The sequence below is a fragment of the Mirounga leonina genome, unplaced genomic scaffold (assembly GCF_011800145.1).
Source record: "Mirounga leonina isolate KUSES-001 unplaced genomic scaffold, KU_Mleo_1.0 Mir_168, whole genome shotgun sequence".
Lineage (NCBI taxonomy): Eukaryota > Metazoa > Chordata > Mammalia > Carnivora > Phocidae > Mirounga > Mirounga leonina.
The window spans coordinates 44,217,595-44,234,920 of NW_023270426.1; the positions used below are offsets into that span (position 1 = coordinate 44,217,595).

Below are 17,326 nucleotides of genomic sequence, written 5' to 3' on the forward strand. Positions count from 1 at the left end.
AATTTGAGCAGAGGCTGCCCCAGATGTGCTTTTTCAGTTCTTACCTTCTAAAATAGTTGATTCTTCTCCCTTTCATAGGAAATTGTTAAGTCTGAGGAAAACGGCAAAGTCAAAGACTTCTTATTTTGCTATTTTGTGACCCTTCACATAAAATGTAGGATAAGTACACTTAACAAAACAAAAGTGGAGATGTTACTACAATCTAATGTAGGAAAATCCATCTATAAATTACGCATCTACACCACACACACTAGTTGCCTTGGAATGTTAGTGTCCAGGAGGTTGGTGTGAGACAGAGGAAACCATTCTAATACTGGAAGGTGAGAGTTCAGACCTGCTGGCTCAGGGGTGCCTAGACCAAGTGAAGTCTTTGCTTTCCCTTTCATCGTTAACCATCAAAGACACAGAGCTCTTTCCCCTTGAAACTCTGGGCTGATTTATGAGCTTTGCTGCAACTGATAGAAGATTGGAGTTGATGACATGATTCTCCCTCAGTGTTTACTAAGCCAAGACCATGAAATATATGGCCATAATATGGAGTGAGAAAGAAAATAGCACTTTCATTAAACACTGGTCTCTGTTTTGGTTGTGATTTGCTCTTCTGCATTCCCATCCTATGGTCCCATCCTATGCACTGAAAAAGTTTGCAGCCAAATTTGGTCTTAGCCACTCACACCCAGGTTGCCCTGAGAAAAGCAGGAGTTATGAGAAAGTAGAATTTCTCACCTTGGATTTAAACATGAGCCAATGGGGGACAAATCTAGCCACTTGCTCATATAATTAATTATCCATTTGCTTTAATCATCATGACTTTAATCAGAGTATTTGTATTTGCGGAGAACCCACTGGATGAGCCACTCATGTTTTAAAGATGCCAGAACCAGTAATATTTTGTAATGATATGCAATCTAGAACTTCCTGTCTCCAAGGGGAAGAAAAACACATCAAACTTTTTTCTTTGGTATTAACCAAATTCTAAAAGTAGTCAACAACTGGTGCACTAAATCTAAACTCCTTTAGTGTGTCAGCCAGGCCTTTTTGCCAAGCCCAGTGAAGTAAAGGAAAACATTTTATATAAGTGGTGAAATGACTCACATAGGCTTCCTCTGTGATTGTGTAAAGGGCATTCATGCATGGCAGGCACCCAGGGGTGATATCCAAAATGCTTCATAACTACTGTGGCACAGCCACTCATCATTCAGATGGTCACTGGGCCTAGAGCCGGAGCAGAGGTCTGGAGGTCCCCTGCTGGGCAAGAACAGAAGCCGGAGGGGTCCCAGGGGAGGTGCTGGCGGTGGGGAGGGGTGGTTGAGATAGAACGGAGTAGTAGGAGGGGTCAGGACGGAGGCTGTTCACCTACCAGAATGGAAATATTTCTGCCTTTACCCAACTAGCATCTCTGAAATCAGCCCTTTGTGCACCCAATGATCCTGTAATGCATAGTAATGGATGGAGATGATGGATCAGTGATGACAGTCACTTAAGCCTTTTCTTTCTTCCTTTATTATTATTTTTTTAACTCCTAGATTGGGGAATTACTGAGTACCACCCATCCTGCCAACAAAGCCAGCTTAACCCTGTTCTGTCCTGAAGAAGGGGACTGGAAGAACTCCAATCTCGACAGACACAATCTCCAAGACTTCATCAATATTAAACTCAACTCAGCTTCTATATTGCCAGAAATGGAAGGACTTTCCGAGTTTACCGAGTATCTCTCAGAATCAGTGGAAGTCCCATCTCCCTTTGATATCCTAGAACCTCCCACATCGGGCGGATTCCTAAAGCTCTCCAAGCCTTGTTGTTACATTTTTCCAGGAGGGAGGGGCGATTCTGCATTGTTTGCCGTGAATGGATTCAATATGCTCATCAACGGAGGATCGGAAAGGAAATCCTGCTTCTGGAAGCTCATCCGACACTTGGACCGAGTGGACTCCATCCTACTCACCCACATTGGGGATGACAATTTGCCTGGAATAAACAGCATGCTACAGCGGAAAATTGCAGAGCTCGAGGAAGAACAGTCCCAGGGCTCCACCACAAATAGTGACTGGATGAAAAACCTCATCTCCCCTGACTTAGGAGTTGTATTTCTCAATGTCCCTGAAAATCTGAAAAATCCAGAGCCAAACATCAAGATGAAGAGAAGCATAGAAGAAGCTTGCTTCACTCTCCAGTACCTAAATAAATTGTCCATGAAGCCAGAACCTCTTTTCAGAAGTGTAGGCAATACCATTGATCCTGTCATTCTTTTCCAAAAAATGGGAGTTGGTAAACTTGAGATGTACGTCCTTAACCCAGTCAAGAGCAGCAAGGAAATGCAGTATTTCATGCAGCAGTGGACTGGCACCAACAAAGACAAGGCTGAACTAATCCTGCCTAACGGTCAAGAAATAGATATCCCAATTTCCTACTTAACCTCAGTCTCCTCTTTGATCGTGTGGCATCCAGCAAACCCTGCAGAGAAAATCATCCGGGTCCTGTTTCCTGGCAATAGCACCCAATACAATATCCTGGAAGGACTGGAAAAGCTCAAACATTTAGACTTTCTGAAACAGCCGCTGGCCACCCAGAAGGACCTAACTGGCCAGGTGGCGACTCCAGCAGTGAAACAAGTAAAACTGAAACAGAGAGCCGATAGCCGAGAAAGTCTGAAGCCAGCTGCAAAGCCACTTCCTAGCAAATCTGTCCGAAAGGAGTCTAAGGAAGAGACCCCCGATGTTGCAAAAGCTAATCATGTGGAAAAGGCACCCAAAGTTGAAAGCAAAGAAAAGGTGACAGTGAAAAAAGACAAGCCCGTAAAAACAGAGACCAAACCTCTAGTGACCGAAAAGGAGGTCCCCAGCAAAGAAGAGCTGCCTCCCGTGAAAGCTGAGGTGGCTGAAAAGCCCGCCACAGATGTCAAACCCAAAGTCGCCAAGGAGAAGACGGTGAAAAAGGAAACAAAGGCAAAATCTGAAGAAAAGAAAGAGGAGAAGGAGAAGCCAAAGAAAGAAGTGGCTAAAAAGGAGGACAAAACACCCGTCAAGAAGGAAGAAAAACCCAAAAAGGAAGAGGTGAAAAAGGAAGTGAAAAAAGAAATCAAGAAAGAAGAGAAAAAAGAACCCAAGAAAGAGGTTAAGAAAGAAACCCCGCTGAAGGAAGCCAAGAAGGAGGTGAAGAAGGAAGAGAAGAAGGAAATTAAAAAGGAAGAAAAGGAACCCAAAAAAGAAATTAAGAAACTTCCTAAAGACACAAAGAAAACATCTACTCCTCTATCTGAAGCCAAAAAACCAGCTGCATTAAAACCAAAAGTACCCAAGAAGGAAGAGGCAGTTAAAAAAGATGCTGTTGCTGCTGGGAAGCCAAAGGAGAAGGGGAAGATTAAAGTCGTTAAGAAGGAAGGCAAGACACCGGAGGCTGCGGCTGCAGCCATTGGCTCTGTGGCCGCGGCTGCGGCTGTGGTGGCCGCAGCTGGAATAGCAAGCGCCGGCCCTGCCAAAGAACTCGAGGCCGAGAGGTCCCTTATGTCATCCCCTGAGGATTTGACCAAGGACTTTGAAGAGTTAAAGGCCGAAGAGGTCGATGTGGCAAAAGACATGAAGCCTCAGCTGGAGCTGATCGAAGATGAGGAGAAACTGAAGGATACTGAGCCAGTTGAAGCCTATGTCATCCAGAAAGAGACAGAAGTCATCAAAGGTCCCGCTGAGTCTCCCGATGAGGGAATCACCACCACCGAAGGGGAGGGCGAATGTGAACAAACGCCCGAGGAGCTGGAGCCAGTTGAGAAGCAGGGGGTGGACGACATTGAAAAATTTGAAGATGAAGGAGCCGGTTTTGAAGAATCCTCAGAGACTGGAGACTATGAGGAGAAGGCAGAAACTGAGGAGGCTGAGGAGCCGGAAGAGGACGTTGAAGAAAATGTGTGTGTGAGCACCTCCAAGCACAGCCTCGTGGAGGAGGAGGAAAGTGCCAAGGCTGAGGCAGATGTGCATATCAAGGAGAAGAGGGGGTCTCTGGCCAGTGGAGATGACAGAGCAGAAGAAGACATGGATGAGGCAGTGGAGAAAGGAGAAGCTGAACTATCTGAGGAGGAGGTTGATGAAGAGGACAGAGCCGAGGATGCCAGAGAGGAAGAATATGAGCCTGAAAAAGCTGAAGCTGAAGATTACGTGATGGCCGTGGTTGACAAGGCTGCGGAGGCTAGCGGTGTCGAGGATCAGTATGGATTCCTTACCACAGCCATCAAGCAACCAGGAGCCCAGTCTCCTGCCCGAGAACCTGCATCTTCAATTCATGATGAGACTTTACCTGGAGGCTCAGAGAGTGAGGCCACCGCTTCTGATGAGGAGAATCGAGAAGACCAGCCTGAAGAATTCACTGCCACCTCTGGCTACACTCAGTCTACCATTGAGATATCCAGCGAGCCCACCCCAATGGATGAGATGTCTACTCCTCGCGATGTGATGAGTGATGAGATCAACAATGAAGAGACAGAGTCCCCATCTCAAGAATTTGTAAACATCACCAAATACGAGTCTACACTGTATTCACAGGAATACTGCAAACCTGCTGTTACGTCACTCAATGGATTATCTGAAGGATCAAAAACAGATGCCACAGATGGGAAGGACTACAATGCGTCAGCCTCCACCATCTCACCACCGTCATCCATGGAGGAAGACAAATTTAGCAGATTTGCTCTGCGTGATGCTTACTACTCCGAAGAGAAAGACCTGAAAGCCAGTGCCACATTGACGATCAAAGACACCATCTCAGCAGTTTCTGATGAAAGACTTAGTCCACCCAAGAGCCCATCCCTGAGCCCATCTCCTCCATCACCCATAGAAAAGACCCCCCTGGGTGAACGCAGTGTGAACTTTTCTCTGACGCCCAATGAGATTCAAGTCTCAGCAGAGGCAGAAGCAGCCCCAGCGTCTCCTGAGGTGACCCAAGAAGTAGTTGAAGAACATTGCGCTAGTCCTGAGGATAAGACCCTGGAAGTCGTGTCTCCATCTCAGTCTGTAACTGGCAGCGCTGGCCACACACCTTACTACCAGTCTCCCACTGAAGAGAAATCTGGTCACCTCCCCACAGAAGTAATTGAAAAACCACCAGCAGTTCCAGTGAGTTTTGAATTCAGTGATGCCAAAGATGAGAATGAAAGGGCTTCCATAAGCCCCATGGATGAACCCGTGCCTGACTCGGAATCTCCTATTGAAAAAGTTTTGTCTCCTTTACGGAGCCCTCCCCTAATTGGATCCGAGTCTGCATATGAAGGTTTTCTAAGTGCTGACGACAAGGCTGCTGGTAGAGGTGCTGAAAGCCCCTTTGAAGGAAAGAATGGAAAACAAGGCTCTCCAGACGAAATAAGTCCAGTTTCTGACATAACTTCTGCTGGTCTTTTCCAAGACAAAGAGGAAGGGAAGAGCACAGACTTTATACCAATAAAGGAAGACTTTGGTCAAGAAAAGAAAACTGATGATGTCGAAGCCATGACTTCTCAATCTGGACTGGCTTTAGATGAAAGGAAGTTAGGAGGAGATGTTTCTCCTACACAAATAGATGTCAGTCAGTTTGGATCTTTTAAGGAAGACACTAAGATGTCCATTTCTGAAGGCACTGTCTCAGACAAGTCGGCTACTCCTGTTGATGAGGGTGTAGCAGAAGACACATATTCTCATATGGAGGGTGTGGCCTCAGTATCCACAGCTTCCGTGGCTACAAGCTCATTTCCAGAGCCAACAACAGATGACGTGTCTCCTTCTCTGCACGCCGAAGTTGGCTCCCCACATTCCACAGAAGTAGATGACTCCCTTTCAGTGTCTGTCGTGCAAACGCCTACTACTTTCCAGGAAACAGAAATGTCTCCATCTAAAGAAGAATGTCCAAGACCAATGTCAATTTCTCCACCAGATTTCTCCCCTAAAACAGCCAAATCCAGGACACCAGTCCAAGATCACAGATCAGAACAGTCCTCAATGTCTATTGAATTTGGCCAAGAATCCCCTGAGCATTCCCTTGCTATGGACTTTAGTCGACAGTCTCCAGATCACCCTACGGTGGGTGCAAGTATGCTTCACATCACTGAAAATGGGCCCACTGAAGTGGATTACAGTCCTTCTGACATGCAGGACTCTAGTTTATCACATAAGATACCACCAATGGAGGAGCCATCCTACACCCAAGATAATGATCTTTCTGAGCTCATCTCAGTGTCTCAGGTTGAGGCCTCCCCATCCACCTCTTCAGCACATACTCCCTCTCAGATAGCGTCTCCTCTCCAAGAAGACACCCTATCTGATGTCGTTCCTCCCAGAGATATATCCTTATATGCCTCACTCACCTCAGAAAAAGTACAAAGTCTAGAAGGAGAGAAGCTCTCACCAAAATCTGATATTTCTCCACTCACCCCAAGAGAGTCCTCTCCTTTATATTCACCTAGCTTTTCAGATTCTACCTCGGCTGTCAAAGAGAACATAGCAGTTTGCCACACTTCCTCCCCTCCATCGTTGGATGCAGCATCCGCAGAGCCTTTTGGCTTCCGTGCCTCGATGTTATTTGATACGATGCAACACCAGCTGGCCTTGAACAGAGATTTGACCTCCTCTGGTGTGGAGAAGGACAGTGGAGGGAAGACACCTGGTGACTTCAGCTATGCCTATCAAAAGCCCGAGAAAACAACCATGTCCCCAGATGAAGAAGGTTACGACTATGAGTCTTATGAGAAAACCACCCGGCCCCCAGACGTGAGCGGCTATTACTATGAGAAGACAGAGAGAACCACAAAATCCCCGTGTGACAGCAGCTACTCTTATGACACCGTTGAGAAAACCACCAAGACCCCTGAAGATGGTGGCTATGCCTATGACATTGCTGAGAAGACCACCCGGAGCCCTGAAGAGGGCGAGTACAGCTATGAGACAAGTGAGAAGACGATGCGGTCCCCTGAAGGGAGCGGTTACAGCTATGAAAAGACTGAGCGGTCTAGAAGGCTCCTGGATGACATCAGCAATGGCTATGATGACTCTGAAGATGGCGGCCACACACTTGGGGATTCCAGCTACTCTTACAAGACCACTGAGAAAATTGCCAGTTTCCCTGAGTCTGAAAGTTTCTCCTATGAGACACCTACAACAGCTACCCGAGCCCCTGATGCTTCCACGTACTGTTATGAGACGGCAGAGAAAATTACCAGAACCCCCCAAGCATCTACGTATTCCTATGAGACTTCAGACCAGTGCTACCCTGCAGAAAAGAAGTCCCCCTCAGAGGCTCGCCAGGATGTGGACTTATGCCTTGTGTCCTCCTGTGAATACAAGCATCCCAAGACAGAACTTTCGCCCTCCTTCATTAATCCCAATCCTCTCGAGTGGTTTGCCAGCGAAGAGCCAATTGAAGAATCTGAGAAGCCCCTCACCCAAGCAGGGGGAGCCCCACCGCCTCCAGGAGGAAAGCCACAGGGGCGACAATGTGACGAAACCCCTCCCACCTCAGTCAGCGAGTCAGCTCCATCCCAGACAGATTCTGATGTCCCCCCGGAGACCGAAGAGTGCCCTTCCATCACAGCTGATGCAAATATCGACTCTGAAGATGAATCAGAAACCATCCCCACAGACAAAACCGTCACATACAAACACATGGACCCACCTCCAGCTCCCATGCAGGACCGCAGCCCTTCTCCACGCCACCCTGACGTGTCCATGATGGACCCGGAGGCCTTGGCCATTGAGCAGAACCTAGGCAAAGCTCTGAAGAAAGACCTGAAAGAGAAGACCAAAACCAAAAAGCCAGGTACAAAGACCAAATCGTCGTCACCTGTCAAAAAGGGTGATGGGAAGTCGAAGCCCTCTGCAGCTTCACCAAAACCAGCGGGCTTGAAAGAATCCTCAGATAAGGTGTCCAGAGTGGCTTCTCCTAAGAAGAAGGAATCTGTGGAAAAAGCAACAAAAACCACTACCACTCCTGAGGTCAAAGCTGCACGTGGGGAAGAGAAAGACAAGGACACCAAGAATGCTGCCAACACTTCCACATCCAAATCGGTAAAGACTGCAGCTGCAGGTAGGTGGAAGGTGCCAGCACCCTGATACAGGCCACAACTATTCCACTGTGACCGGAGCCTTTGAATGTCCCTGTGACTTGGTACTGGGAAGATGAGAGAGTACAACAATCCCTTCCCTTTTACTAGTCTCCTCTGCCGAAACGTGGTGGGTGTGAGTCCCGCGTGGCCGCAGGCTTGAGGGTGGTGCAGCACATTGCCCAGAGCAGCTCTGATTCACCAGCTGTGATCTCCTGGGTTTGCTCCCTTCGGCCACACAGCAACCACAGCCTTGTTCTAAATCTTCAGAACCAGGGATGTGTGTTTCAAGCTCCCCTGGAAGACTGTGTTGGCATTGGCTTCAGTCACACTGGCCTCAGAATCGAGCCAAGGTGACACAGGCCGGGAGCTCCCGAAGGTTTCAGGAGCACAGCAGTGCCAAGCTGAGCCTAGCGTAACCAGTGTAGGCCCAAGATTCAGATTCAATTCTTTTATGAAAAAAAATTTTTAAGTAAAATTATAACATTTTTTAAAGTTGTAACATTTAAAATTAAAAATTAGAAAAATTTTAAATTAAAAAGAATCGCCAGTCTAGAGTGACATGCACATTAAAGGCCTAGTGCTCTGTTTTCTTATTGGCCAACGAATATCATAATTTCAGTTGACCAGTACCCAGTACAAATTGAGAGAAAAACATCGAAGGCTCTTCTTAACCCCCTCTTATGCTGCGGTCTCACTAACAAGAGAGTCGCGATTCTATTCCAAGTTGAAATTCAGTTGGTAGAAGGAGATATCTCTGACTTCTGATCATTTCTCCTTTGGTCCCAATTCCCTTATTCAATTCCCAAAAACCCAGCAATAACCTGGGTTTTTGATGGAACAGGTCTCTGATGGCCCAGCTTCATTTCTTTGCTTCAAACCAATCATAGGGATTTGCATTAATACATTTTATTTGCTTTAAGTAGTTATTCAGGGATTTCAGACCTCTGTTCACAAAGTAATATAAATTGACCCTAACGTGTAAAGCAAAAAGTAATTTAAATAACATTTCCTCGTTTATTAGGGAAAAATCTGGTAGATGAACCTTGGGCCTCTCAAATTCTGTGCATTTTAGGAAGTATCACTTATAGCTGCCAAGCTCTACTTTAAGCAGCATGGAGGATCAATTTCAAGCCTGAGTTCTCATCACATTTCCTCTTTGTACATGCATGCAGAAAACAAACTGAATTTGTTCATGCTTAGAACTAATGGAAAACCACCAGATAATTAACCTCTTGGTCTGAAAGAGTTGGCAACCGGCCTGCACTTAGGAGAAAACATGACATCCTTTCAAACAGATAAAAACCAACTGAAGCTCGCTACCAAACTTGCCAGATATAGCCACTCTAGCCCACACAATGGGGTTTTTAAAACATTTTTTGTGTGTCGTTTAAAGAGATATTTTTAAGGCCAAGTAATAAATAAAGATGAGTTCATTTGAATTTACTTTGAAGGTGCTTTTCCAGTAGGTTTCTAAAACAACACAACTGCATTGTTAATGGATTTTTTTTTTTTTTTTTTAACAAATCTGGATCGACTGCTGTCAGTTCTCTCAGTTCGTTTAGTGTTGATGGTAGTGATTTAGCGCACAAGGGAAAATTGTGGACATTTTTAATCATTAGAACTGTAGTTAATAAACTTCCGCTATCAGTCAGAATTCTTTGGTAGGCCTAAATATGGACATTTTGAGGGCTTTTAGCTCAGATTCATTAAAATGGCTGGTTATTCATTAAAAATGAGTCAGTTTACCCAAATACCAGTTTGGCTGATTCTCTTCACTCCCCCACTCCTTCTAAAACTAAAATTGGACAATTGAAGGAATTCACTGGTAGTTTGACTCTGGGTTGACAGTCTTTAACTATCCTATGGAGAAAGGAAAGAGGATTAAGTATATAGGATCCAGCTGGTATTTTAAATGACTTTATAGCAGTGGTCTCAAACCAACTGCACATTAGCATTATTTGGGATGCTTTTAAAAGACGGTGGTGCCCAAGCCCTGTCCCAGCCCAGTGAAGCCAGACTCTGGGGTGTGGGGTCTGGGCATGAGTATTAGGCTTTTTAGGTGATGCTAATTATACAGCTAGGCTGAAGGACCACTGCCTTAGAATGCCAGTTCTGTTAATGTTCCAGAAAATTTAAACCTTCTAGCCAGAACAAGTCAGAAAGCCATCTCATCAGACAAGGTGCCAGGAAAGTTTTGGGTTAATCTGAATCTTGACTTTGCCTGGGCTTTCTAATTTAGACTCCCAGTGTTGGCAGCCAGATGCCCCTTTCCCCAGTCTGGTAGGTCTTGATTGGCTAGAGAAGCCTCGTCTCTCTGAACCTTCTTGTCAAAGTTTGGTAGCCAGCCTTGCTGAGGGAGAGATGTCTCACTTTTCAGAGTACTGTGCTAGGACCGAATATAGTGTTTCATCAGTTTATGAACAAGGCTGAGTTCTGGGGGCCTTGGAGATCATAGGAGGTTAAAATCTGAACCATTTACTAAGTCAGATGTAGGGGCATAATATTCAGCTGTGAGCAGAGTTGCTGTCACATGAGATCCTAACATGAATTACTAACATTGCTCATAACTGTGTTTGCCAAATGCAGAGGCTTCCTTTTGACTTTCAAAATTGGTTTCTTAGATCACTTTTCAAATTAGGATGCACATTAGCAGCTCTTTTAGGAGGAGTATTACTCTCTAGTTCCATCCTTTGGGAAGGCCTTGGAACTCTTCCTTCTTTCTAAGGGGTTGTCCACAAAGGAAAATCATCCCATTCTTTGCTTCTTCTGTTGAGATGGTAAACAACCATGTTATGCTTTCTCCAGTTACCCTTTACAAGAGAGAGAGAAATGCCCAAATGCCCCCTTTGCATATCCTGCAGGACCTTCTTGGGGATGAGTAGGAAAGGAGTACCGGACCAGTGGGTCTCTTCGCATTTCTGTGACCCTGGCTTTTCTCTATTTGTTTACCAAAGGACCAGGAAACACCAAGCCTTCCAAGCCCTCAGCTGTGCCTCCAGGCCCCCCTGTGTATTTGGACCTGTGCTATATTCCCAATCACAGCAATAGTAAGAATGTTGATGTCGAATTTTTCAAGAGAGTGAGGTCATCCTACTACGTGGTGAGTGGGAATGACCCTGCTGCTGAGGAGCCCAGCCGGGCTGTCCTGGATGCCTTGTTGGAAGGGAAAGCCCAGTGGGGCAGCAACATGCAGGTAAGAGCCCCAGGACAGTGTCTGCACTGCACATGGAGCTGTGTCCAGAGGCGGAGGGAAGGAATCGTTTAAAGAGGCACCACTGTGATTGTGGATCCGCGTGAGGTGCCCCATGGGTCTCTCCCACATGAAATATCCTGAGGACAAAGTGGATTTCACACACGGAAGATAGTCTAGAATATTATTCTTGGTACCACCACTACCACCGTCTGGGAGGAAAGCCATTTCACCATCCTAGGCATAGTTCACTTGTCTACAAAATGGGCCCAAGATTACTTGACCTTCCCTCTAATATACCAAGAATCAAAATGCTATTTCCATATGAGAGCTACTCAAATTGTCTTTACGCCTTTGTGTTTCACAAATAGACCAAAGCTAGGAATATGGCCATTTAGAAAATCACCAGGCCAGGTGAAATCCCACGGGAGGAGCATTACTGAAAATGGTCCCCAACAGGACCCTCCCAGCTCACAAACATCACATTGTAACTGGCTATGAACCACCTCTCTTATTTTGGGGTGATCTTTGCTTATCTCAGGTTTACCTGTGGTTTTGCATAGTCACCTAGTAAACTGTGTTTGCATAACAATAAATACAATTATTTGCTAGGTAATCATCTTAAATCTCATGAGAAACACCCAGTGGCCTCCTAATGAGTATTAGATGGAATTTTTACCATTCAAACTAGTACCCACCCAGCCAGCCAGCCACCCACCCACTCTTACCATCCCAGCCACAGACACAAAGATAACAAATCTTTGTTCTCAGGATACAATATTAGTTACACACAATTGAGTGGCAATGATAACTAAAGTTCCTTGGATTAAATATGCAGTATCTTTCATGCAAAATTGCCCAGGTCTGTGAAAGGAAATACAAGCAATCCCACCTTAACTGAAGCCCTTCTTAACACTGAGTATTTGAAAACTCGATGATGAATATAGATGAACTAATTGACTGGGCATGAGCTGCTTTTGGTTCCAGTCTTTAACCCTCTCAGAAAAACTTAATTTTTTACGGCTCTATTTTGATTTCTGGAAAATGTATTAAGTTGGAAAGTCCTTTGTATCTCTTGAGAAAAAACCGAAAATTTTCCTCTCTTTCCCCTTCCTCTTTTAATGGTCTGATTCGTACCTTATTATTGCTCTATTTTTTAAATCAGATTTCTAGTTCTGCCCTTAACCGGCTGTTTCCTGTCTCCACGCAGGTAACCCTGATCCCGACTCATGACTCGGAAGTGATGAGGGAGTGGTACCAAGAGACCCACGAGAACCAGCAAGACCTCAACATCATGGTTTTAGCAAGTAGCAGCACGGTGGTTATGCAAGACGAATCCTTCCCCGCCTGCAAGATTGAACTGTAGAAACCAAGGCCAGCCACACCACAGGATTTGAACTTTGTTTCCAGAAATTCCTCAGTTTGAAACCACCTTTTCCAACAAGTCAAGTCGTCTAAATAAGTCACTGAACTGTTACCTGCCAAATGCTATACTGTGTCACGGTGATGCAAGTCACTAGTATTTCTTAGTTTTTGCTGATTGCGAAGGGAAGTAACAGTATTCCCACAGTAGGGTTCAAGTTACTGCAAAATGACCTATCCCAGCTCATCTCTGCTGAACATTTGGAAACCATGCACTAGCAAACCCAACTGGCTTCTGCTAGGTAGAGGCATTTGTCTTAGAGAGAGAGAGAGAGAAAGAGAGAGAGAGAGAGAGTGCGCGCGCACAATGAGAGAGAACACAGGAGAGAGAGAATGAGAAAGGAAAAGAATGCAAGGGAAGGAGAGGTAATGGTAGAGAGTGCTGGTGAGATACCCAGAGAGAAAGAGACAGAGCAAGGTGGGGTAAGGAGGAGAGAATAACCAGCACTTAGGGCTGCATTTTCTCGGGCAGTCTGTATTCTGTAGTCTACATAGGCCAAGTTTTCAGTTTGTGTCAGTCTGAGTCATCAAAAGGGTCTTCATTTTCTAAAACAAGTTAGCTGGAAGGAAACAAAAAGAACAAAACTTGTTACGAGGGCATGTGAGATTTTCACGCCTTAATTAAGCTCCTTCAGTTTGAAGGCTGCACACTGACATGATGTAGTGAGCGCAGACTGGATGAGCGAGTGGTTTGAACCCCATTCCGAACTCTCAGACTCTTCAGACACACGAGTAGATTGATCTAAGGCATGCTCCCAGCATTTGTCCACCCAGTTAGTCCACTCGGAGTCACTTCACCTGCATGCGGAAACACCCAAGTCCACCCCAATTAACAAGCAAATACCAAAGCGGTTGGGAGTACACACGGTAGACAATTTGCCTTAGAAAGAGACTTGAATGTACAAAGATACTTGATGCACTTATTTTTTAATGTGAGACCGCAAGTTTATAAAACATCTGTGTAGGATTATAGATACTCCAGTTAAAGGAGCAAGTGTGTGCGCGTGTGGGAGGGGGACCTAGAAGCTGATCTGATGGGTGCAGCGGTTTGATGCGGAGTCATGTGTGTTGAATGCCACCTCAGTGCACCTGTGGCCCCTCAGCCGAACAAGTTGAGCCTATCATAGCTTCTCTACGACTGCAAGTTCCAAGATCGAAATGGCTTCTATGATCAGAACTGGGAGCACAGTGAATCTTCTGGTGGAAGAGGTTCTCGACAAGTGTACAGTATTTACCTTCCTTTGTCTTACATTGGCTTTTTTCCTTTTTTTAAAAATTTTCCATTACTTTCAGCATAATTATGGGAACAAGTGTACAGAAGAGTTTTTTTGTTTTTGTTTTTGTTTTTAGATATGTGAGAACTTTTCATAGGTGAACTTTTTAACAAATGTTTTCATTTACAGGAAAATGCAAAGAAAATTTCAAGTGACAGTCTTTTTTTTTTTTTAAGTCTTTCATAAGACAAAATAATGTTTCTTGAAGTTCTGGTGAGATTGAAGTCTGATGTTGCAGTAATATTTATTAAAACCCGTAACTACCAGGAATAGTGATACCTCCCACCCCTTGATTCCCCTAACATACAAACCTGAGTATGTGTTATTTGAGAGTGGGGCAGAATGGCACGGTAGGCTACTTTCCCAGGCCTTTGCAAGTGTATCACCTTGTGGTATTCTACATCCTTCTTTCAAGACCTTTAACCATGAGGTAAAAGAGCCAAGACAAGTTCAAAGAACCCTAGCAAAAATTTGCTTTGGGATTTTCTTTTCTGGAAAAAAAGGTAAAAGAAATAATTCATTGAGAGCAAATGAATTCCCGTCTCCGACGATTCATCATGTAGAGTTCAGAGATCATTTCCATCATTGTCGTCATTGAACTATGAACCTGGAAGCCAGATCATGATTAAAACTGACGTCAAGTTTCAAGTTGCAGATCAATGCACCCAGTGTTCAGATGTGGCAAACTTCTCAGTGACAACTGTGCTGTGCTCTGTCACGTTGTGTTTCCTGCAGACTCTTTAAGATCTACGGAGTAGTGAACAATGACCTCATTTTATTTTCTATGTTAGTTATTTATTTCAAAATTAACATTTTAGTTGATTTTTGTCTGGTAAGTGTATGTTTTGCACTGCTAACTAACTACTATGAGGGTTTAAACAATGCTTCTTCAGGGTCCCTCCACGGAGGACCTATGCAGTCTACTTAATGCTGTGAATTACATTTTTCAAATGTTTTAATTTTTTAAAAAATTAATATTCTATTTTTTTTAGGCTTCTCTAGAAATGCTTTTATTTATTACCCCATTTCTTTAGAGTCCTTAAGAATGACACATTGGTAAAGGGTACAAAAAAAATCACACAAAATGGAAAACTCATTGTGACAAAAATGGATTTTATTGAGTATAAACTTACCTACTTCAAACTTATTTTATGAGACCACCCAAGATAACTCATGATAATTATTTACTGGTTAGTTGAGTTGGTTAGGTCCACGTAATACCTGGGAAGAGAAACTGATTTCCAGCCTTCTTGCCAAATCCAGACCTCTGCTTGATTTTTCTTTGATAGAAGACGGAATTATTTTCCAGTTTCCCCAAATTAAATTTAACGTGTGCATTATTTTGCTTTGTAAAAAAGTACATTTTGGAGAATTATAGCCAATCTTCAATTATAACCATTCTATCCTACTCCTTTTTTTCCTTTTTTTTTTTTGCTATGGGATTTAATGGGAAAAATACACAAAAGCTGTCACTGGTCAGCTGGCTCTTTTTCCTACGAAATGTAACGGTACCTTTTTCCATCCATTGTTCTCAGTGATGACCGCAGAGCTTGAGTATACCAGGAAAGTCAATATTTGCATTGCAGGTCGCTCCTGTCCTTCCAGACACCTCTCCTACCTGTGTGACTAACCTAATTTTGCTAGTTCCATAAGTACACAATTAGTTTAGTAACAGCCATCACAATGTACCATGTACATTCATGGTGAGGGCTAGAGATTGACACAGACTTCTAGGAGCTTTATTCGTACTGATTACTTAATCCAATTGTACAGATTGAATATTTGAGTGAAAGGAATTTACACTGTTTAAATGACGAGACTCCATCAAGAGGGCACTCATGATCACGAACTTTTGGTAGTATTCTTAAGCAAAATTCTACAGAGACTAAATGTTAAGAGATGATCCTCCACTTTCAATTTTAACGAATTCTATCCCCTTTCTCAAAACCCAACCCCCATGCATGCTTTCTCAGTCTTGTGGTGGGACTGGATACAATGACCCCTTCCCCCCCCAACACCATTTTCCATGGAGTTCAAAAAAAAAAAAAAAATTTTTTTTTTTTTAAACCTTACATATCCTAGTGAATGGTTTCCCCAGTGTATATGAATGTTTTAAGTGTCTCCAATAGCTTATGCAGTTTAGGAGCTTTTCAATACTCATTTAATAAGATTCAATCATTTGCTAATGAAAATTCTACCACCTTCCATTTTCTCTCTATTACCAAATTTCAGCTCTCAGGAGCTGCTCTACAATTCTGAAATTGCTTTTCTTGCCTCTCTTTAGTCACCTGTCACAGGAGGTTCTTGCTCGGTAATGATATTGTGAGTTAGATTAATAACATTTTTTTTTGTGCTTCAGATTTAGAAGAAAAGATTTGTTTCCATTTGAAAGGAACTGTAAGCTTTTATCTTCTAACCAACTGAACAACACACCAAAAACAGCCTAGGGATGAGCATTTCTTTGAAAGCAATTAGGTTATTCACCTGGTATTAAAACTATTGACTATTAAAAAAAATCTGACTTTATTAATTTAAAAGGCAGCATCAAAAACTGAAAAGGAAGGGAAAAAAATAAATAGCTTCTCTTCACTCGTTTGGAGCTCCCCAAACAGGAGCCATCAAGATGAGGCATCAAGACCGGGCTGCCCTTTCGAGAACACCGTGCAGCCGTCCTGAGTCGTGCTTACCTGCGCTGCATGCAGCCTTCTCTTTCCGGGCCTGGAAAGAAGTGGTCTTGAGCCCAGCTGAGAAGCACCTCCACTCCTCTCTCTTGTTCTGAATGGTGTTTGTGTCAGTCTGCAGCTGTGTATGGTATTATGTCTTATAATCCTGCATCACTTCTATCCTATCCAGTCATATCTAATGTAGAAAATTAGTTTTCAGTGAAAGTAATATGTAGTGCTTTTATGATATTTGTGTGCAATATCCCCTCTTCCATTGAGGATATTTGATGTAAAAGAAAAAAAAAACTCAGTTCCACAATAAAATACAAAAGTGGCAAAAGTTCATGTGTGTGCTGTGCTGTCCTTTGTCTTGTGTGCTGAGTTGGGCTCATCAGGAGTTGGGACTTGCCACCCACAGTGGGGGAACACATTCACTCACGAGGGCTGATTGTGTTCTTTTCAGTGGCTCCCTGGCTTTTGGCAAACTGCAGAGAGGGCCTTGTGCTATTTTGGTAACTGCTACATCGTTATCTTTTCTAACCCACCCCTGGAGTGTGTTGGGGTCTAAGGACAGAAACTGGGAGGTGAAGGAAACAGATAATTGCCATTATTGCTTAAAAAGAATCCATAGACCAATGCAGATGAAGGAGGATATTGGGAGGGTTTCTTATATAAAGCAAAACACAGGTTTTAATCCTAGCTCGGCCACAGACGGCTGGCT

At 43.9% G+C, this 17,326-nt stretch overlaps 1 protein-coding gene across 2 annotated transcripts in view; it reads left to right on the forward strand.

Moving 5' to 3' along the window:
- The window catches only part of MAP1B (microtubule associated protein 1B), a 92,759-nt gene extending 75,811 nt beyond the window's left edge, over window positions 1–16,948 (forward strand). For both annotated transcript variants that reach the window (XM_035014609.1, XM_035014610.1), the window contains 3 exons: window positions 1,527–8,037; window positions 11,011–11,249; window positions 12,457–16,948. In XM_035014609.1, the coding sequence (XP_034870500.1) occupies window positions 1,527–8,037; window positions 11,011–11,249; window positions 12,457–12,612 (6,906 nt within the window). In that variant the 3' untranslated portion in view covers window positions 12,613–16,948. The remainder of the gene's footprint in view (window positions 1–1,526; window positions 8,038–11,010; window positions 11,250–12,456) is intronic.
- Window positions 16,949–17,326: the final 378 nt, after the last annotated feature.